Below are 21,958 nucleotides of genomic sequence, written 5' to 3' on the forward strand. Positions count from 1 at the left end.
ATGCTTTCCTGAGCGTCTCGTGTCTGTGTTCTCGCTGTAATAACTAGCGTGTATTTTTGCAGGAAGGAAGGGGTGCGGACACAATGTGCACCAACCCCTCACGGATCCAATGAGGGAGGCGAGTGCGGAAGAAGCTCTGAGCGCTTCCCTGACCTTCAGCGTGTAAAGAGGCTCCGAAGCCCTCGCTCTTGCTGGGTACTCGCTTCCCGATGGCTTTTGAAACAAGGGTCCCCACTGAAAATTCTGTGTCCTCTGGCATAGTGACCCTTCTCGTGTGGCTGGGATTAGGCAGCAGTCAGAACTAAGCTAGGGTGACCCAAAGTGGGAAGGTTTTTCTGAACGGTGAACCGAGCAGTGAGCGAGAAGCAGCAAGCGGCGCCGAGTGCAGGGACCGGTCCTGCTGCCCACTGCCCGCCTGCACGGGGAGGTTGTTTGTCCACAGCAGTTCTGGAAGTGGACCTTTGTGTCCCCAGCTGTTTGTTTCTGTCCCAGTCCCCTGTGGCCTCCTCAGCTACCCCCTGGCACCCCAGCCTCTGTGGCTGGCTGGCTCAGGACAAGGCCTGGGCAGAAAAGCTTTGGGCCTGTTGTATGTAGTTCTCCCCACCCCTGGGCAGTGGAGACTTCACATGGAAGTGGGGAGGTTTCCACGGTCGGTCCAGCCACATGACTGGTGGAGGCATGAGGGTGGGCACCAGGTCAGGTCCTGAGGGCTGAAGTTTAAAGAAAAACAAAAATAGATCCCCCCTTTTTTTTTGGTACTGGGGATCCAACTTGGGACCTTGTGCTTGCGAGGCAGGCGGTGGAACCCCTGAGCTACCCCACCCCCACCCCATCCCTCTTTAACAGTGATGTTGCTTCTTTTCGTAAAATGCTGGCTTGGAGCAGAGTCCTGGATGAAGCTCCCAGGCAGAGCCCAAAGGTTGCTAAATGCTCGTCATTTCGAGGGTTGAAATACATTTGGCCCTGAATGAACAGAAAGGGAACCAGGGACCTGGGATTCTGACTGTGGTGGCTCCAGTGACTTCTCTGCCAGTCTGGGTCAGGGTCCACGTGGGGTGGGAGGACCCCAGTTTGGGGGCTCTCAGGCCTTCTCCCTCCTCGGCACGCCTCTCTTGCCTGCTTCCTGGTGAGCACAGGAGGGCGGGACAGGAAGCCGAGTCTGAGGCCGAGATGGCCTCAGTCTGAGCTCCTGAGACTCAGGGCCGCACATCACCACCCCGTTCCTCACTTCCTGTCTGCACCCACCATGGGAGCAGGCTGCTAAGCAGGCTGGGAAACATGAGCCAACATGGAGACTAGAGATACGGCCCTGACTGCATATTGGTTTGGATGTATTTATCTATCTGTGGTTTTTGGGGGGATAGGATTTTGATACATATTTCAGGCTGGCTCTGAGCTTCCTATGTAGCCCAGGCTGGCCTTGAAGTCAGTCATCCTCCTGCCTCAGCCTCAGTGCTGGGATTCCAGGCGTGCACCTGTATACCTGGCAACTGTTTGACAAAGCTATCTGAAAAGTTCTTTATTAATCCATGCTTGTGGTACATGATTATTATGGGGAGCTGGTTCCTGGACATACCTTTTATTTTTGTCACCTGTCCCTTACATCTTTCCCTGCTCCTTCAGACTCTTGGTCCCCTTACCATCTGCAAAAGCACTATTTCCCTTTTTCCCCATTAACAGATGATCAGATAAACAATGGAGTACTACTCTGCCATAAAGGATGAACTAGAGACTTTCACAAGGTGCATGCACCTTGAGACCATAATATTAAACAAAATAGGTCAGATACACAAGCTTACATATCACATGTGTTCTCTTATATGAGAAACTAAAAATATATATGAAGAACAAAATAAAAGATAAATAGGAAGTAGAGAGACCTTTTTCCAATCAATGAGTAAAAGGTTATCTTAAATTTTTTTTCATTCTCTTTAACCTCAAAGAGGTGGCAGACCTCAGGAAGTATACGGACACTTTGAGTGCATTAAATAAATATAAATTTTATTAAAAACACTCACATAGCATTATCAGGAATGATATAATAATAAACAGCTTTCAAATAACCTGCATTCATAACATTACAATACTTTACAGTATTTATAACCATCCTTAGATTTTACAAACAAACCAAACATCTCATGAGAATGAAATGACTGTTAAAAAAATAAAGCATAGAAAAATGCACACAGTTCATTATCTTAGTGTCCAAATGCAAACATTTCCTACCAAAGTTAGCCACTAGCTTTTAAAGTGAACTATACATCACTGTGCGTCAATAAAGATGAAAAATTCATTCAAGTAAAGTTGCCACCACTGAAGCATTTTCAAATATGGCTATAGAGTCAACCTGACATTCCTATATAAGCAAACTGCAGACTGGCTTTTCATTCATTCTGAGGCAGGCTAGATATGTACAATCAGAGATCTGATATTTACAATACACTCTACTTCCTTCCTACCTAACTTCTTCCCACCTACCTGAACTACACTTCCTGCTCTAGTTGGCCAGCAGTTTGAAAATGGCAGTGGATGACACGGTCACCAAACAATCATTGGATGGTTCACTCAACATCACCAAACCCATGTGCAGTGCTTTGGGTTGGAGATTATGGTTTATGGAAAACAATAACCATGTGATTTGGATCCAAAGCAAATGGCTTAAAAATGCTTATAAATTGGACACAGCCATAAACTTGAGAGCTTTTTAAAGACAAAAATCATCTTAGAAAGATTTGGCCGATAGAAACTAAAGGCCCCCACTGATTAAAGATTTGACCAATAAAACCCCAAAGTCTGCAGTGATTAAAAGATTTAACCAATAAAACCCAAGAGTTTCCACTGATTAAGAATTTATCTGAAAAGCTAGTAAGCAAAAATGTACTTAGCGCTAAATGTAATTGTACAGTCCTACTGGATACCACGCCTTGTGTTAGGCCCACCTGTCGAAGTCCTCATGAAGTATTTGCTGGTACTGACTAGATCACAAGGACTTTATGGAGAGTTGACATATTCTGGCCAACAGCTACTTCCCAAACTCCTAGCTTACAATTTTCCCTTTATCAGCTCAGTGCATTCTATTTTCATGTAATTTCTTTTCCTCCTTGAAACAGTCAAAAAAATTCTCCAAACTTTTCGTTATAATTAACAGCCAACACATTTACAAGTTAGTCTTATATCAGTACATGTACAAAATAGGAGGGATTCAAAATAAAATGGTTAAATCCCTGAAAAAGAATATATTAACCTAGAACAATTGTACACAAACACAGATGATGTGTTGGCGTAAGGGGGAACATGAGCTGAAATATCCCTGATTTTTTAAAACAAAAAGGTCAAAGTTCAAGTTATACTTGCTAAAAATCAAGTATTGGAAAAAAAGGTATTTTTAATAATTAAAAAAAAGACTTGGAAAAATGATGGTACATAACGCTATAAGCTTTCACTCTCGGTTCAAAATCCTATTGCCAAACTAGTGCTGAGGTATATGGCAAGTAGAAACATCACTCAACCCTTTTGTGAATTTTCAGCTCACATTAGGATAACATTGTAGCAGGCTGAGTAGCACCATCGTGATGTGAGTTCGAATTCAATTCCATGTATATGTATATATTTTTTACAGTACTAAAATACTAAAGCATCGCGTTAAAAAAGTTTTGTTTACAATTTAATTTACTATACAACTCTTGCACTTCTTTATACAAATTAATTTTAAAACCACTACAGCAAACCAGCTGCCTGTTTTGTTTATTTATTTTCTCTTCAACCAACAGACACACACAGAACTAACCCTGTTTATTCATCTTTTGCCGGACTCAGTCCACTCAATCTTCCTGCTGAGGAGGACACTTAAGCTAAGACATGATGACATCCCAAGGTATAGAATTACCAACACAAAAGCAGATGGCTGTTCAGCTTCTGGAGCGTAGAGCACGCTAGAAGAGTGTAGGCTCGAGTGGACATCTGGCTAATTATGACCTGTGTCTACCAGAGTTCTTACAGCTGACATGTCTGAGCAATGAACTTGTCTCACAACTTTGTAGAAAACTGTTTTACAGTATAGCACGTAAGGTGAGCACCAGAAAACGTGTTTTTTGTGGACCGACTCTTCCTTCAATCCAGCACGCCTCATTGCGGATTTCACTGGCTGTGTTAACAGTGAACACGATTGCTCATCAACAGATGTGACCAAAAGCAAAAATGTTTTAAAAGCTTTCCTTGTTTCCTTTTCAAAAAAATTTCGTCCTCAAATGAAAGTAAACTTTTGTTTTTAAACGTCTCAGTACCTTAGCATTGTTCAAGTTGCCAAAGCTTAGGTAGGCAAAGTGCTTCTAAAACGCCACTTAAAATATTTATACCTATACCTGTATGTGCACATATACAAAGGTGGGTGTATAGATGTACATATATATATGTTTATTGTCCTACAGGACGTCACTGGGTGAGCAAAATCCAGAGGCCTTTACAATGTCCACGTTTTAAAAACTACGCTTGTGTAAGAACAGGTAATTCAGGATAAAAACTTGAATGCAAAGGCACCCCCTTTCTTCTGGGGTACTGGAGTACATTGGTAGCATCTCAATGAAAAAAGGCATTAAATTTTCAGCTATGAAAGACACCATTTTCTTAGCACCATTTCGTAGAACACCCAAACAAATTCAGTGTTTTGCTGCTATTCATGTATGCTTCCTGTAGCTATTTTGATAAATAAAAGTTAATATTAAGATTACAGTAAGGACTGCATGTGAAAAACCATAATTCCAGTATTTCAGTACAACATAGATTCAGCACCAGATGGTATTTTAAGATTCCTGCCACTGTAATACTACAGTACTTGATTTGTGTTCCATGATTATGCAAACTTGCTATTATTCAAAGTGGTCACAGATGTGTAGACTTTGGGGGCGGGATCACATTTACATAGCATCTCGTCCACAACAGAACCAGTGTTTAACAACGCAAACCCTGGAGCACCTTCCTCCCTGGCCCGTGCTCGTTGCATAGACAGCTTTGGTCTTTTTCCGGGGTGCCAGCTGCAGCCGGGCAGTGGGTCCCAGTGCATCGGAGAGGCCCGGCTCGCTCCGCGGCGGAGGCGGAGGCGGAGGCGGCTCCCGGGAGCGCTGTGACCCAGCGGCCGGGCCGCCTCACATGTACCTGTTGTAAGGCCCCGTGACCCGCGTGAAGGCATAGGGCGCCGTGGTGACCGTGGAGTCGGTGGTGGCTGAGCTGGTCTTCTCGGCCAGAGACTTGACGAAGCGCAGGTAGGGGGGCGCCTGCGGCTCAGGCGGCTCGGCCAGCTCCCGCTTCACCTTCTTGCCGTGGGCCTTGTGGGCCACAGGGTCGGGCCCCTGCTTCCCGCACTCCTCCTCCTTCTCCCGGGCCTTCTCTGCCATCTTGGCCTCCCAGAGCGCCAGGCCGTGCTTGGGCTCGTTCATGCTCTTGTGCTGGTAGAAGACGAGCGAGACCCTGGCGGGGTGGGTCCTGTTGGGGTTGTTCAAGGGGGTGGTGGCGTGGAGCTCGCGCTTGGCACACTCGATGAGGATGGACCCGTGGGTGGGGGCCACGGCCACGCCCCCGATGTCGGGGTCCAGGAAGCTCTGCTCACTGTCTGACCACACCTCGTCGTCCTCGGCTCTGGGAGCCAGAACCATGCCCCGTTTCTCCAGACTGCGGGCCTCACTTAACCTGGGCAGCACCGCCTGCGTGGACGCTGGGCTGCCCTGGGGGACCCCGGTGGGCATCCGGGGCAGCCCGTTGGCTGTGTGGGGCAGCACGGCATTCTCCTTGCTCTGCAGGCGCAGGGCATGCAGGGAGCTGCTGATGCTGCCGGCCACTGTGCTGTAGCTCCTGTGGCTCGGGACCAGGTGGGAAGCTGGGTGGTACTCCCCATTCTTACAGTCCACATTGGCACCGCCCAGGCTAGGTGGGCATCTGGAGGGGGCGCCCACCAAGTGGCCGTCCATCTCGTGGGGGGTGTAAGGCGGAAAGGGCCCTGTGTGGTGGATGCTGGGTCGCAGGGCGCAGGTGCTGAAGGCACCGCCCTGCCTGTTTGGGTTCCCACAGCCCAAGAACTTGGAGGGGAAACCCTGGGTGTTTCCGAACCTCTGCTGGTAGAGGGTGTGGATGGGTGGGAGGTTCAGCTTGGTAAGATGCTCTGGGGTCCGGTACCTGTACAGATCCATGGGCTGGGCCTGGGAGGAGTAGGAGCCCAGATAGTGGGAGCAGCTGTCCATGGACACAGTCCCGTTGCACTGATAGGCTGGGTACTGGTTATTCTGGTTTAAGAGCCCAGGGTAGGGGCTCCTGGGATTAGGAGAGCTCAAACACGAACCTGCAGCTTGGGGTGAGGAGGAATTGATGCTCACGGGGCTGGTTCCTCTGTACATGTCTGCCGCGGGGGAAGAGTTGGGGTAAGGACTGACGGGGCTGGGCCGTCTCACGTGCAGCCCGGGGGCGCCAGTGGAGTAGGCACCGGTGGACTCTGGCTGGGGCTTCCTGGGCAAGCTGTGCTGCAGCGGCTCTGGGGTCTGGGGCAGGGGCACAGCTGGTCCTGAGAGTCGCAGCAGTTCTGTGGAAAAGGGAGAGCAGAATACGCATGCTTGTCAAGGATGTTTACACGCAGGTGAGAAAGGCTGCTGTGAGTGATTCCCAGCTCCTCCACACCAGTGCAGTCAGCCGGGGTTCTGGTCATAGCACATCGAAGGCGGGCCCGGAGCTCTGGGCCATTGGAGTTCTGAGCAAACACCTCTGCCTCCCCCTCCCCTCCACAGCCCCCTCCTCTAGTGCTTCTGTAAGGCCCAGCAATCATCAGGTGCCCTGTGAATGAGGTTCATAGCCAGCTCCTCGCCCTACTGCTAAGGGCCCGGAGGGGAGCAAACACATCTCCTTCAAACTTCATTCGCCCCGGCCTGGTGCACACTCATAAGGTATAAAATTAAAATGCAGTAGCATCAGTTTTGCGATGGAAGATAGAACAATGTTTTAAGACAAAAAATGACTTTTGTTTAAAAATACAAAGCAGCCAATATAATTAGCAAACCCTACTTCATGACAAGGCTTTCCAGGATTGAAATTCATGTGGTTGTAGATAGTACTGTAAAGAAACGTTCATCTTGGTAGGTGAAGCTTTCAAAAGTCCTATTTCTGCTTCCTAACTGCACTCGTAAAGTCACCCGGGTTAATAACAATGAGTAAGTGGGGCTGCAGTGACAGTTTTGAGACCTGGGCTGATAATTATCTGCAGGAAAATAGCAGTGGGAAGGGACCAGACCTGAGCTCTGACTGGTTCTGCCTTACGGACAATGTAAAGGAGCCATCAGAGATTGAATGGGCTTGACTTTTTCATGGAAGGCAAGGAATCGACACAGCATCTTTGGCTTATTCTAAATAACTTAGTTTCCCTGAGCTTGGAAATGAAGCAGCTAGGAAGTGTGACTTTATCAAGCAGAAATGGCTGCTGCTTAGCAAACTGGGACAATGGACTTGAAAGATAAACATTTTTTGTAGTTAATTTGGATTTCTTTTTAGTACCAACTGCAGACAGAAGGCCAAGGGCTACAGCAAGAGCATAGGAACTTAGTATGGATCAATGATGCTGCATTGCCACAGTGAGGTATATCCTATTTTGAGGGGTAAGAGATTTAGAGAACAGCTCCTAAGCTACAGGCTCATTGCTTCTCAGGAAAAGGATCTTTTTCAAACATATCAATAAATGGTGCTGTTTTAGTCATCTAGGTTTATTAGGTTTTTCTTCTCCTTCATTGCATCTTTTTGTCATCAATGTTTGATTTTTTTCATTTTGGAAGAATTTACTTGTAGGACTCTTGCTACATTTTTGCTGCCGCACCCAAGCTGCAGGTCTTGTCCCTGGCTTACTGCCCATGTCTGCAAGCGCATGGCTGCCCTGCCCTGCCAGGTTAATCCCGGTCTCCTTCTATCATTTTTCTTTCAGTTTATTATGGAATAAATCCGTCAACCTGGGGTTGGTGGTGCATTATCCCCGAGGGGAGAACCTGGCCCTTGCTACAATTAGGGGAGGTTCTGGTTCGGCCAAGGCCAGGATCCAATGCAGCCTCCTGGGGGATTCCCCAAGGCCAGGGCTGCTCAGGCGCACGCCTGTCACACAGACCATACCCTGCTTACCTGTCAGCTGCTTGGCCTGGCCCGCGGTCTCCACCTGCTTCGTCCTCGAGGCCGCCTTTTCCTTCTCGGTCTTAATGGTGTTGTTCTCCAGCAAGGCCAGCTTCTCAGCTGCTGCTTTCTTGGCCTCCAGCTTCCTCTGTCTGCAGGTCTTGGCCGGCTCTGCCAGCATCCTGACCTTCCGCCGAAAGGAGGTCAGCACCTCGATGGCGCCACTGCGCATCTTCTCCTCCTGAGCCTCCGCACTCCCGAACTCGTCCACGTCGGAGATTTTGTACAGGGGCAGCACGTGCAGCTGCTCATCCTCGGGCACTACTCCGAATTCTCGATTGTCTTCCCTCGTGAGTGTGCACACCTGGTGGGCAAGGGAGACTTTATGGCTCAGGGGCAGGTCCCTGAGCAGTGTGGACGTGCACTTCCTATCTCAGCCCGCAGGCTTGTGCTGGGGCAGCGGCCGCCATGCTGCTGTGCAACCCAATAACTTACAAATGCAGATGGCGTCAAAATGGTGCTGGGAGAGATTCACAGTGCTGCCCTTTCTGTTGCTGTCTGAGTCTATGCAGCCTGAAGTCTGACTTCATAGACTTCCGCCCCCCAGAGGAAGCCACGCTCCTACTATAAAAATGAAGGAGGCCAGCTCTGCTTTTCCTGCTTCAGAAATGGGAGGGACAGATTGGGGCTTCTTCTACAAATGACCTTCCCAGGCCGTGGTGTCACCATTGCCTGGTCTAGTTTTGTGCACAGAGAAGTATCACCTCTTTCTTCACACCTGACTCCCAAAGCTCTGTTTAAGGAATTCATTGTGTTCAAGATGCCTCGAAAGCCACCAGCGTGAAGATGTGAAGAATGAAAAACTGGAGACTGGGTTGATACCGGTTATACGCACCTAATACTTTCTACTTCCCTCTGTTCTCCATTAAACCTAACTCAGCGTTTCTCTTTGGTCTCAGGGCTTTTCTGAAATTACCACCACATACAACAAAACCCCGAAGCTGCCTTTTTTGCTTTGATAAATTAATGACTTTTTTGGTAGTCACAGCATCCTGGTTTTGATGAAAGCTTGTTTAATGGCAGTGTTTAGTATTTAGGGTTTTTAAGGACAGGGTGGTGTAGAATCACTGGAAGCCACCAGGGAAAGGGAGGTGACCCTTTGCCGGTGACTGGTGACTGTGATAAGAACTGGGACCTGAGGCAGTGGGGACACTGTCACTTTTCCACATTCCTGTTTCTAGGCACCTGGTTACTTTTTCCTCACATACAGGTGAATCCTTATCCTACTCCTATCCACTGCTGCCTTCCGTCCCACACAATGAGGCTGTGGTTGGCCTCAGGCAATTTCCTCAGTTCTGAACTCTGTCCTCCTCTTCCTGCTAGTGCAGGTCCCCTTCCCGGAATCCAGGCCAGCTCCTAATATGAGCAGCTCTCGGGGTAGTCGGCGATGCTTCCCGAAGTCAGGGTGGGCTCTCCGGGGTCTTCAAACAGGCCTGTGGCCAATCTGCCTTGAGCCTCTGCTAGCAATCAGAGTGGTTTCTGCATTTTCAAGGGGCTAAATTAAATACCTAATCTTTCCGTTTACAGTTTTCCAAGTTCTGATGTAGGCCATCACACTAACACTGTCTCTGCTTCTCAGCAAAACTTTACTCCTCAAAGCGCCTGGCTGTCATTTACCACTCACCTGAGTTCACTGCCACCCTTTACTGCCTGGGATTGATTAGTCACCTTCAGTCCCCCCACACCTTCCTCAGCTCTGTCTACACCTGGGTTGGTGATGCCTTGGGGAGAGTCATGTATCGATGGATTTCTCAGCAGGACTTTCTTTTGTTCTTTTTGAGACAAGGTCTCACTGTGTGGCCTGGGCTGGTCTGGAACTCATAAGCCCCCCCCAATGACCTTCCTGTCTCAGCCTCCTGAGTAGCTGGGACTATCAACATGTGGCACCATGCCCAGCTCTGAGATTTTTCCTCCTGTCTGCACCATGGACAGCCTTGGGCAGTGGGGAGTAGGCACCTCTCTCTGACTTTATCGAGTTCTTCTCCTTGAAGCTGCAACCTAAGCCCCCTTCCTCCGCACCCCGTGTGACCTTGAGTGGAGTGGGTCTGCTGCACCATGGCCGGGCACCCCACACACAGTGACAGTGGCAGTGTGTCCATCTGCGTCTGTTCCCGCAGCAATGCACGCTGGCTTGGAATGCTTTTCAGTTTGACTGCAGGTAACTCATCGTGCAGACAGAGCACTGAAGGGGGAGCCATTCCCGGTGGCTTAGACCCTGGCTTAGATTCGCAACGAGATGCCCCAGCCCTCCTGTACTTGTTGGTATAGTTCCCAGCACTGTGAAGCCAGTTAGGAGGAGTGGGCCTTGCCCAGAAAGAGCTCCAGGTGACGGCAGCTCACCCCAGACTCACCAGTGTGCTGCCGTTGTGCATGTTGTGCAGGTCCCGGTGGGCATGGGCGCAGAAGTCCAAGCAGGCGGTGACCCCCGAGAATGGGCGTCCCTCCTTCAGCCCCAGCCGGCAGTCGGGGGCTCTGTGTTCCAGCTCCACCTGAGAGACGGGGGTGGGTGTGAGGTGGGGATGGGCCTCCCAGCTGACAGGAGCCCTCCGCAGTGCTTGGGCTGTGTCCAACTTTTAGGAAAATTCTGGGCCTGACATCCAGGAACACAATGACCCAAAACAGCAGATTCCTGAACCCAGGGAAGTCTGCATTTCGTTACTGGGGTGTAACTGACAGCCTTCAGGGGGTTCTGTATCCTGGGTCTACCCCGGGCTCACACAGCCGTCAAGTGCTCTGCCAACTGGCTGCATTCGCAGCCCCCCGATTATTGTTCTTAAGCAGCAGGTGTGCTCTAGGTGAGCACTTTTCTCATGCATCCACGTCCATGTCCACAGGCCCACTGCTGCACACAAATCTAATTTCCACTGGGCACCTGAGTTTCCCTCATGCACCTTTGGAACTCATGTCTCCCGCTCTGTCTCCACACAGCAGCAGATTTGCTTTCTGCTGCCACAGATTGCTTTGCACTTTAAACGGGTCCACTAGAACTGAATTTTTATATATCTGTGAAGTGCTAAGGTTGCTTCTTGGGTGGGTGGGTGGGTGGGTGTGCATGCCCTATGGCTATCCAACTGTTCACACACCACTGGATAAGAACATCCTTTTCTGCCTCAACTGCCGTTGTTAAAATCAGGTGATGGCTTTTGTTGGGTCTACTTATGAACTCTTTCTAATCCATGGGTGCATAATGGTGAGTGTGCACAATCTGTCTCAATTACTAGCAGGGTGTTGGTGATCTTGGAATTGAGTGCTATAGCCCTTCCAACTGTGCTCCCCAAAAAACCGAGTATTCCAGGTCCTGTGTGTGTACATATATATGAGCACAAATACACCGCAATACCTTGGTTCACAAATGCTTCTGTTTGCAAACAACTTGGTTCGCATTCAGCAAATTTTGCTCCCATTCTCGAACACTGCATTGGGTGGTGAACACAACCATGGCAACCTTCTCCAAAATTATGGAAAGAATTAAGTTTGTGAACCAAGGTACCACTGTATACTGTATTTTTTTTCCATTTTGTCAATTCCTTCAAAAAGCCTGCTCAGATTTTGGTATTAAACCTGTCAACTAGTTTGGGAAGAACTGACATTTAGGAATGTTTGCTCTTGTGATGGATGAACCTGGTATAACTCTCCACTTTATCAAAGAGATGTTCTTATGCCTAAGAATTCTGTATTCTTGATGCTGTTTTAGTTGGTTATTGTTATTTCCACTTTAATTACTGCTAGTATACAAAAATTATTTTTGTTCTATCACTTTGTTAAGCTCCTTTTGTTTTAGGGATTTAAGATCTCCAACACCCCTGAGCCATTCAATAAGACATTTTTCTAGCACTCGAGAGGCTGAGGAAGGAGGAATGTGGTGAGTTTAAGGTTCCCCCCCCAAAAATCTAGGTTTCTCCTTGTATGATTTTCATTTGCCCAAGCACTGCCTTTACATTTTAAGATGTGAGTTTGAGGGCCAGAAATTTAGCTCACTGGCAATCTGCCTGCCTTGCGAGTGCAAGGTCCTGAGTTCAATCCCTAGTATTGGAGGAAGAAAAATCTGACAAGATGTATGTTTGCTAGTGGTGAATTCCTTCTGCTTTTTTTTACCTCTGAGAAAAGGTATGTTTGTCTCTGAGAATTGTTTTCACTGGTCACAGATTTCTGTAGGGTTCCCCGTTTCTTTGAGTATTTGAAAGATGTTTATTTTCTTCCTTTTTGTGACAAAATCTTGTCTTTATGGTTACTTTCCACATGAAAAGTTGTTGACAAAATTCACTTCTCTGCCACTTAAATTGCAAACAAATTGATTATGATGCACCCTTCTAGGTAGTTTTCTTTGTGGCTTTTTAAAATGTAGGGTTTGCTGATATTTGTGTATTTAGGGTTATGTAGTATCATTCTGAACAAATATGAAAAGAATTAAAAAATCTCCAACTGTCCTGTGGGCCGTCAGTTACACATACTGATGTCTTGTAGGCCTCAGAGCAGGTCAGTGTTTTTCCTTGATTGTTTGTTGTCTTTACATCAAATCAGAAGCTACCCATTGCTATGTTTACAAGTTTACTAAGCTTCTGCAGTTAATATTCCACCTAGTGGATTTTCATATTTAGGGTTTATAAGTGTTTTGTTTCTAGCAGTTTTCCTGTGAGTTTCATTGTCACGGACCCCCTACCTATATTTTTTACTCAAATGAAAATATTGGAACACATTTTGGAAATTAAAATCTTGTTGTAAGTTAGAAAGCAAAATATAAAGCTCCTCAAAATATCTCTAAGTTCAGGAAATATATAAAATGGCTCAAGGTACGACAGAGCAAAATGTAATAGGAAAGAATATAAATGCTTTAAAAACTCAAGTGTGTGTGGCAGCCTGTAATAAGAGTCAAAGAGTAAAAACAATGCTTTCTTATTCTGTCCCTTTCCCCAGGAAAGCCCTTTGATTGCTAGCACCTACCAAAAAATTAAAAATCAGTCAACACAACAGAGCCAAACTTTAAAATCAGACAACATAGACTGAATTGATTTTCTTCTTTTTATAGCTTGATTTACTGCAGCATTTCATGCCCAAGTTAAACTTTTACACCAGTATGAAGGCACCCCCCCATGCTTCTCTGTGATACTGACCAAGACGTTGTAAAACTGCAGGATTGCCCCAGCATTATTACCAGCCTTTACAATAACTTTTATAGTCATGTTGCTAAAAACACGTTTGCCATAATAAAACCACTCACAAACAGGCTGTGATTAAATAAATGTGCCTGGGATGATGCCCCCAGCACAGGGAGAAAGCTCAGCCGTTTCAGTCCATGGGGGAAAGGAGAGAAGTGGGGAGATCTGCCCATTTGCTCGTCCCCACATCCCTGACCCCTCTCCACTCCCGCCCCCCCGTCCACTTCTACCTAGAGTGTGAATGGCTGCCTACAGGTGCCAGGCTGCGTCCCTCCGCCCAAAGGGACAGTCATGAAGCCATCACCGCTGTTGTCTGCTGTCACACTGCACTGGGGCTATGAGGGGTGATAAACACGGCGAGTGACCGAATTTTTAAAATCATGGTAAAAGACACATTGCCATGAATTACCCTAAAATATTCCCCTTTGTGTCCAACAAACACACTCATCCCCTTGTTTTTTTCCACTTTCTGAAGCAGCTCTGGAGTCCTCTTTCCTGCGTGTCTTTTAGAGATGTGATCAGAAATACAGTCCAAGGACAAGGCAGCTCGTAAAAACATCACACTGTGTCCTCGTGCAGCTTATTCACCAGATCTGCCACAGTGCGACAATGGCTCTTCCCCCAAAGTCAGAATGGCCAGGAAAGAGCCGTGCTTTGAACTGATTAAGGCCACTGAGGCAGCCAGGATGGCACAACTAAAGACATGCCGGAAAAGAGGACTCCAGAGCTGCTGCAGAAAGTGGCAGGGACGATGGGGAGAGTGTGTTCAAAGTCATCCTCGGGCATGGATGTGACGGGGATTAATGGCAACGTGTGCTTTAAAGTTTAACACACGCCTTGTTTTCAATGGCACTGTGGACATGCTGACGCCTAATGGAAGGGGCTTGAGCAGGGTCTCACCGCAGCTTTGGGGATCAGCCCTGAGCCCCGGACGCTTCAGCTGGTGGGAAAGGGCAGCCCCTCCTGTCCCTGACCCGAAGCCCTGCTGCAGGACCTGGGTTGGGCCCTGGGGGTCACCATGGGGCGTGTGGTCACCACCTGTCCCAGGGCTCAGCTGCAGAGGCGTCCGGAGGCAGCTGGAGACCCCTGAATGGCACGGGAGGCAGCTCACTACCAGCACTGGTGCCATCCTGCCTGGGCACAGGGGTGGCCCCCCATTAAACTAGAGGCAAAATTTAATAATGGCAAAAATGTGGAGAAAGGGGAAATCTGATATGCCACTGGTGGACAAGTAACAGAGCCATACAGAAAACACTATGTCAGCTCCTCAGTACACCAGAGACAAAAGCACCATGTGATCCAGCAACCCCACTGCTACATCCTCCTCCCAGGAAGCTAAAATCAGGGTGTCTAAGAGATGTCTGTGCAGGTTCCCTGCAGCACGCCTGGCTAGGGCCAAGGTATGGACTCAAGCCAAGTGTCCAATAGAATGAAATTCTGTAATTTGTAGTAACATGGTAACATCAAATAAGTCGGGCACTGAAAGACAAGCAGCACATATATGTGATGTGTTAAGCTAAAACGCTGACCTCAAAGTGGTGGGGAAGAGAGGAGTAGGTAGCTGGGGCCTAGGAGGGGTGGATGTCGGCAGAATAACCACTAACTGCTAACGTTCTGTTCTTCAACCCGGCAAGGTAACTGTGATGACAGTTCATCAAAACTTTGGAGCACCAAGAGAGTTTGAATGTTCCTACGGAGCACTGTGAAGCTGCAGACGTGCCAGTTACCACATTCATCACCACACATCCTGAATTGTCAATGCAGCCCAGAACTGCAGTTAGGGATGTGTCACTTAAAAATGAAAACACATTTAAAAATGCTGACAGCTCTAGAATCTCATTATCAGCCCATTCTCCTCTGAAAACTGCTTACTTCCTAGCTATTCCCAGACTGCAGCTTCTTTCTGCACTCTGCCAGCTCCTAAATCTTCCAACTTCCTCCCAGTTCTTCCTCTAACCTAGATGGATGCAAGTCAAACCATGCACATCCAAAAGGAAATTTAATACCTTACCCTATGTTTTTACCAAAATGTCACTGATTCCTGATAGTTAACAGAATCACTTGTCCAAAGCAGAAATTCGGTGGCTCCCCAAGTTCACTTTTGCTTGTCCTTACATCCAATTAGACATCACATTTTACAAATTCTACCTCAAATATTTCATGCCTAGTTTCCTTCTCACCATCCTCCCTGCCAATTCTTTATTTTTTTGTACCTGGGATTGAACTCGTGACACCTTGTTGCACTCCAAGGCCCGTGGCAGAGCGGAACCACCGAGCTAATCCCCGGGTGCCCCCTGCCAATTATTTACAGTGGAATCTAAAAATCTCCTGCCCAGCTATTACAGTAGCTTTCTTCTCTCCCATCTTACACTGATCCAAGGTACCTCTGCTTTATTTGGCTCCTTGAGTGACGTTTTTGAAATATGGATTAAATGAGTCTACCCTCCAATGTTAACCTCTAGGGCAGTAAAGAGATTTGGGATCCAGGGATATCTGAGATGTTATGTTTGTGCTTTCAGGATTAACCCTTTCTTTTACTCTCAGAAGTGTGCACAGGACTCTATCCTAGCTACTTTCACGTTTACGGTGCCAGTTAACCCCGATTCTCCTCTTGAATGCCTCAAGAGAGACCTGAGAGTGAGCCTATTGGAGGAAGTGTGTCATGGGGCATGACCTTGGAGACTGTCTCTTTCCTTTGTGGTGCTGTTTCCCCACTCTGCTTCCTGGCCACCATGAACTGAGCGAGCAGCTTTGCTTCACCATAATGTTCCTGCCTTGGAACCAGCTAACCATGGACTGAACCTTCTGAAACCATGAGCCAAATTATACCTCTGCTCTCTTAAGGTGCAGGTGTCAGGCATTTTGTCCCAGTGACAAAACCTGACTAATGACACACAGCTAACTTCTATTTTTCTGTCTCCTTTAATAAAGCAATTCTTAACCATGAGAAGCTGCATTGATGATCTTCAGAGAATAAATGGGTAACAGCTTTTGCTTGTGGCTATTACTGTTATCACTCAAACAATGGAGACTTCATAGTCTTGCCATTTTCATAAACAATTTCTGAGAAGTCACCTGTCTACCTGAAATACATATAACACATGTGACCAGAAAAACTTTATAGTGTATAGAGGCCAAACCCAACAAAATATGGCAAAATGTGACATACTGGGACACAAATGTATGCTTACAGTGCAGTATGTTTGCATTCTAGACAATCTATGAAAAACAGTAGGTCATTAAAGAAGCTACAGTTGGGGCTGCATAATTTTAATGCAATCACCAAAGTCTACTTAAGGAGGCAAAATTATCCTTGTGAGAAAAAGGGTAGGAGCTAGAACAGCTGTGAGCCTTTAAAGCTAAAAAGACCAAAATGTGCTCTTCTAGATGGTATGGCTTTCATATGGGAGAAACCAGAGAGGTTTCAGTGATTAGGAAGAGATATAAAAGTAAAGGGGAAAAAAAGTAAAGGGAAATTATGGCTTCAAAAATATTTTTGGACAGAAGTCGGTCATCAATAAAGAGTATAAATTAGTAAAACTATTGCCAGTATATATTGCAACTTACCTGATTGTTGTAGGCATCAGGTGCAAGTTTCTGGTACATTGGTGAAAGAAAAGTGGACAGGTTTTGCAAGTTAGACTCCAATTTCTCTTCCTGTATAAAATGAAGAATTCAATGCATTAGATTTTATGTCAGTTCTCTGTATATTAAAGTGGCTGTTATTCCCTCAATCGTAGGATGTAAAACATTCTTTCTTTAGATGAGTAAAAAAATGGTTTCTGTCCAAGGTTCCACAAGCCAAGCTGTGGAATAGTCTTCTACTCAGAACAAATCTAGAGGGGACCACTTGCAGTTCTATTTGTCTTTATCAGAAACAGTCGTGTTGTTAAGATGATGTACTTATCTGCTATCACCTAGTTCTGTGTTGAGTATCTATCTGTGTACCATCTTTGCATGCAGCTAGCTATAGATCTCTTCTGGGTTGAGGAGGTGAATGAAACCCGAGCTCTTCCAGGGGTCACATTTTCCACCTCACTGTCTGTCACCTGCCGAGGAAGAGGCACATTCAAAGGGTCAAATTGTTTAAGTGCTGGGAGGAACTAAACTTTGAAGGTGGGCAGTTTCTGGGTGCAGTGCTTCTACCTCTGCTAGCCTGGGTTAAGATGAACAGTGGTTTCCGTGGGAGGCAGAGCTTTCCGTGTGGAAATCATGTTAACTAAGTATGTTCTCATTTCTGAAAAGCCCAGGACACATAAATAATACATTTCCATTGAAAAAAGTTTATGTCCCAATTTCAAGAGCTTCTGTACTTTACTATGCCTTTGTTTACGATTATACTCACAAATAATAAACTCATGACATTTTCCTTTTAGAGAAACACATCAATATTACAATATCTGTAGCATAAATCTTAATTATACCTGAAATCCAAAAGTATAAGGTGTATGGAGACCAGAAATTTGGTCAGATCTGAAGGCTCAATATATTGATATCTGTTCCTTCCTCTTTTGGATACTGAGGGGTGAATTCAGGAATTTGCACATGCTGATAAGCAACTGTTCTGCCAGTGCGCTACATCCCCAGCTCTTTTACTCTGAGACAAGGTCTCACTACGTTGCTCAGGTTGGCCTCAAACCTGTGATCCTCCTGCCTTACCCTGAGTAGCTGGGATGACAAGCACGTACTACCATTTCCGACAAAATAATGAGATTTTCTGACCAGTTAACATATTCTAGACCATGTGCTACCTTAAATGTTGTTAAATTTGATAACAATTTTAAAACAGTATTTTAAGTAATATATACTCTGGAGGAAAGAAAAATGCCAATGGCTTCCCTGAGAAATCAATGTTCATTTCAACTGCACATTTACATTAAAATTTACATTTCAGTTACTTGAGTAAATTCATTATGGTGCAGCATGGAAATATCACCAGAAATGGATTTTGAACGTGGCAGTCACGAACATGACTTCTGTAACTCAGAGTCAACAGGTAAAAGGAATCACCAATCCTCATTTAGTTTAAACAGTGAAGACCTAGCCCTGTAAAACTCGGGACCAACATAACCAATAAATACAGGATGCCAAAATAAAAAGAACTGATGTTGCTCAAATTGTCAAGCTCTAACTATTACTTTGGTATAACATAGCTACATTCATACAATCACACTGTGTTCAGCTTAGTCAAAATCGTACTCATCTGGGATGAAATTCCCTGTTAATGAGACCCCAGGAGAACAGGTCCTGTTGTTCACTGCATCCACCTGACAGTTCTCTAGAAAAAACAGGCTGTGTGTCAGGAAATCAGCCAACCTCTTTTGGGTCATCTCCAACCAGCTTGAACTTCCTGGGGACCTTGCTTCGGGCGAACTTGCAGCCGTTGTAGTACATGCTCCATGAACAGCCGAAAGAGAAGGAGGCGCCACAGGTCTCTGGATCCAGCCCCTGACACGCACACGTTCTCCTGCAAAGGCAAAGCAGCTGGTTCAAGACTGGGGAAAGCAGTTTCTGGCACAGCGCACCAGGCTCCCATTCCGAAGGTGGCATGCAGAATAAATGCAGAAAGCAGGTTTCTACACTCTGAAAAGAATTCAGATGGAAACCACACCCTGGGCACAACTAGTTCAATTTTAAAACGATTTAAAAACACTTTGCAGAAACAACCAAATTCTCTTGGGCTGGGTTTGTAGCTCAGTCACAGGAATAGCACTTGCCCTGCATGTACAAAGCCCTGGATTCAACCCTTGGTACTACAAAACAAGTAACCTTTCACTACAGTACAATAAACAGAAAACTATACATAAGCTTATACTTTGAAAATGTTAAAAAAAAAAAAAAAACATGTTCCAGTTACTCAGAAGGCTGAGGCAGGAGAATCACAAGTTTGAGGTCAGCCTATACAATTTAGTGAGACCTTGCCTCAAAATGAAAAGGGCGCGAGTCGTAGCTCAGTGCTGGAGCACTTGCCAGCATGACTAGGCCCTGGGTTTATCCTCAGTGTCCTCCCCCAGAAAAGACACAATTCCCTAATGGAGTACAACGAGGCACAAAGCGCCACGCCAAGACGGAACACTTACTACACAGCACAATCTCTTCTCCTCTCCTCTGGGCCCTGTCTTGGCAGTAATTTCTCTCAGAAGAGATTTGTTTTGTTTATAGTTATACTTGATCTGTACACATGATGGTGACCATACAGTCCCAGTTAGATATTTGACTGGCCTAGCCTATCCCTCTTCTGGGTTATCTTCCTGAAAGGGTTAAAGACATTGTGTTACAGTGATCCCTCCATCCTCAGTTGCAGCAGCACAACTCATAACAGGTAAATCTTGGAAGCAGCCTGTATCTCCATTGACAGATGCGTGGATAAAGAAAAGGCGGCGTTTACACACAGTGGAGCACTACTCTGGCATAAAGATAAACTTGAGTCATGTGTAGGAAAATGGATGCACCTTGAGATTATAACGTTAAGTGAAATAAATCAGACACACAAGCATAAGCATTACATGGCTGATCTCTTACAGGAGAAATCCATGTTATAAATAAAGAGCAAAATAAAAGACAGATAACAGAAAGTAGGGAGATACAGTTCCTCAAATGGGAAGGGGATCAAGGGGGGAGGGGAGGGGAGAAAGGGCAACGAAAAGGAATTAAAAGGTGTTTTGTACATGTACCAACTCCACACAAGGAATGGCAACATTATGTACTGCAAGCATGTGCTAATAAAAATAAACACATGTGTGAATAATGAAATATCAAACCAAGAGAGAAAACTACATTTAAGTAGTCTTTGAGAATTATTTTGAAATTACATGCATTGTACATAAAGATTTCAAAAGAATTTCAGTGTAACATAACCTGCAATCTTTACCATGGAAAGAAAAATACACATGGTCTTCCATGCTTGTAATCCCAACACTCAAGAGGCTGAGGCAGAAGGATCACAAGTTTGAGGCCAGCCTGATATATATAGCTTTATATCCTGTCTCAGAAAACCAACCAACAAAGGAACACAGGGAACAAAAAAATTCAAATTTTCTTTCTTAAAAACAATTTACCTATGTCTGTCCTTGAGAAAGCCCCAAATAAATAACTTCTTAGGAAAACCATACCTGCTCAGGGTGAGATTTCCAAATATGATTTTCCATTGAAATGAACATAGGTCTAAATCTCCGAAATTTGATAACTAAAGACCCTAATCATCCATCTATTCTGCCATATGCCTCTAGATGATTCAATGATAGCCAGTTTATAAGGGACAATTTTTTTTAAAAAATTTCAGCTAGGGCCGAGTTATTTAGCTCAGAGCCCACTGCCTGCCTCGCAAGCACAAGGTCCCAAGTTCGATCCCCAGTACCAGAAAAGTACAAATTGCCAATAAGTATATGAAAAAATATTCAGCATTTTGGGGTGGGAATTTAGCTCAGTGGTTCTGACACCTGCCCTGCAAGCGCAAGTTCAATCCCCCAAGTTCAATCCCCGGTACAAAAACAAAAGTAGGAAAAAAAAATTTCAGCTAGTAAATGCACAAAGAATGTTACAGTTGTACAGAAATTACCATTAGGTGTCAGCAAGAATGGTAGATTAAAAATCTTTTAAATTTTCTCCTCCATAAAATCAATGAGATGAATCAACTTTTCAGAAATCTGGACAAAAGGCTTGCAGCAATATTCTGAGTTTGTACAAGAAAAAAATCAAAAGGGTTGGAGGGGCAGCTCAGTGGTACAGTGCTTGCCTATTGTGCATGAGGCCCCAGCTCTGATTCCGAGAACCATAAACAGACCTAGAGTTTCAGTAAGAAGTATCAGCTTGGTGGTGTTTTTAACTCATCCTATGTTCATCCTCCCTTCAGCTCCATGGTAGCCTTGAAAACAAACAGCACATTTGTGATGAAAATCAAGTAGCCTGGCAAACACTGGAGGGCACCAAATGGGTTGGCCAGTGTCCAGAGCTCTGTTCCCAGGGCACTGACATTATGGGACCTCTTTAGTGGTTCCCTGGAAGACCTCACTGGTCAGGTTACCTTCACTTGATCTGACTTTGGACCACACTTAATGTATCCAGCCTTTTCCCACATGGAGGCATTGTTAAAAATAGCTGCAGGCAATTGTTGAATATTGCCACTGCCTGAGATGGTGAATAACAATTGGAGCAAAAAATAAGATAACCAAAAAAAATCAAGGGCTAAGAATGTTCCTCCGTGATAGAATGCTTGACTAACATGCACAAAGCCCTGGGTTCAAGCCCCAGGACACCCCTTCCTAAAAGGAAAACCTGAAAAATAAGATGTCCATAGGTGGCTTTAAAAAGCTTCAATACATTCATGGAAATCTGCATACATGTGTCAGACTATGGGCACGCTCATAGTCCTAAGGAAGCCCTCAACTCACAGCAATCTAATCTTGAGACTCTTCAGAGGCAGGGAATGAAGGCTGACCTGGTGTTATAAACAACTTGGCTGGTGTTGAATGCCTGTCCCCAGACACGTAAGATTTCCATGGCAAAGGCTGACTTGAGTTTAGCCACTCAACAAAAACTCTAATCAATAGCTGACCACTAAGCTAACCAAAGATTTCACAGGTGTACATGACAAAGACTCCAAGCTTTAAAGAGTA

The 21,958-nt window shown here is 45.7% G+C and overlaps 1 protein-coding gene across 3 annotated transcripts in view; it reads right to left on the reverse strand.

The window, feature by feature from the left end:
* Positions 1–1,954: 1,954 nt before the first annotated feature.
* Tet2 (tet methylcytosine dioxygenase 2) overlaps positions 1,955–21,958 on the reverse strand; it is a 97,076-nt gene continuing 77,072 nt past the window's right edge. For all 3 annotated transcript variants that reach the window (XM_004866253.4, XM_021245477.2, XM_021245476.2), the window contains 5 exons: positions 18,660–18,810; positions 16,911–17,000; positions 10,539–10,676; positions 8,140–8,491; positions 1,955–6,565 (listed from right to left, as the gene is read on the reverse strand). In XM_004866253.4, coding sequence (XP_004866310.2) covers positions 5,142–6,565; positions 8,140–8,491; positions 10,539–10,676; positions 16,911–17,000; positions 18,660–18,810 — 2,155 coding nt within the window. In that variant the 3' untranslated portion in view covers positions 1,955–5,141. The remainder of the gene's footprint in view (positions 6,566–8,139; positions 8,492–10,538; positions 10,677–16,910; positions 17,001–18,659; positions 18,811–21,958) is intronic.

Source organism: Heterocephalus glaber, unplaced genomic scaffold (assembly GCF_053883595.1).
Source record: "Heterocephalus glaber isolate CG9 unplaced genomic scaffold, H.glaber_assembly_v1.0 deba00001688, whole genome shotgun sequence".
NCBI classification, from domain to species: Eukaryota; Metazoa; Chordata; class Mammalia; order Rodentia; family Bathyergidae; genus Heterocephalus; species Heterocephalus glaber.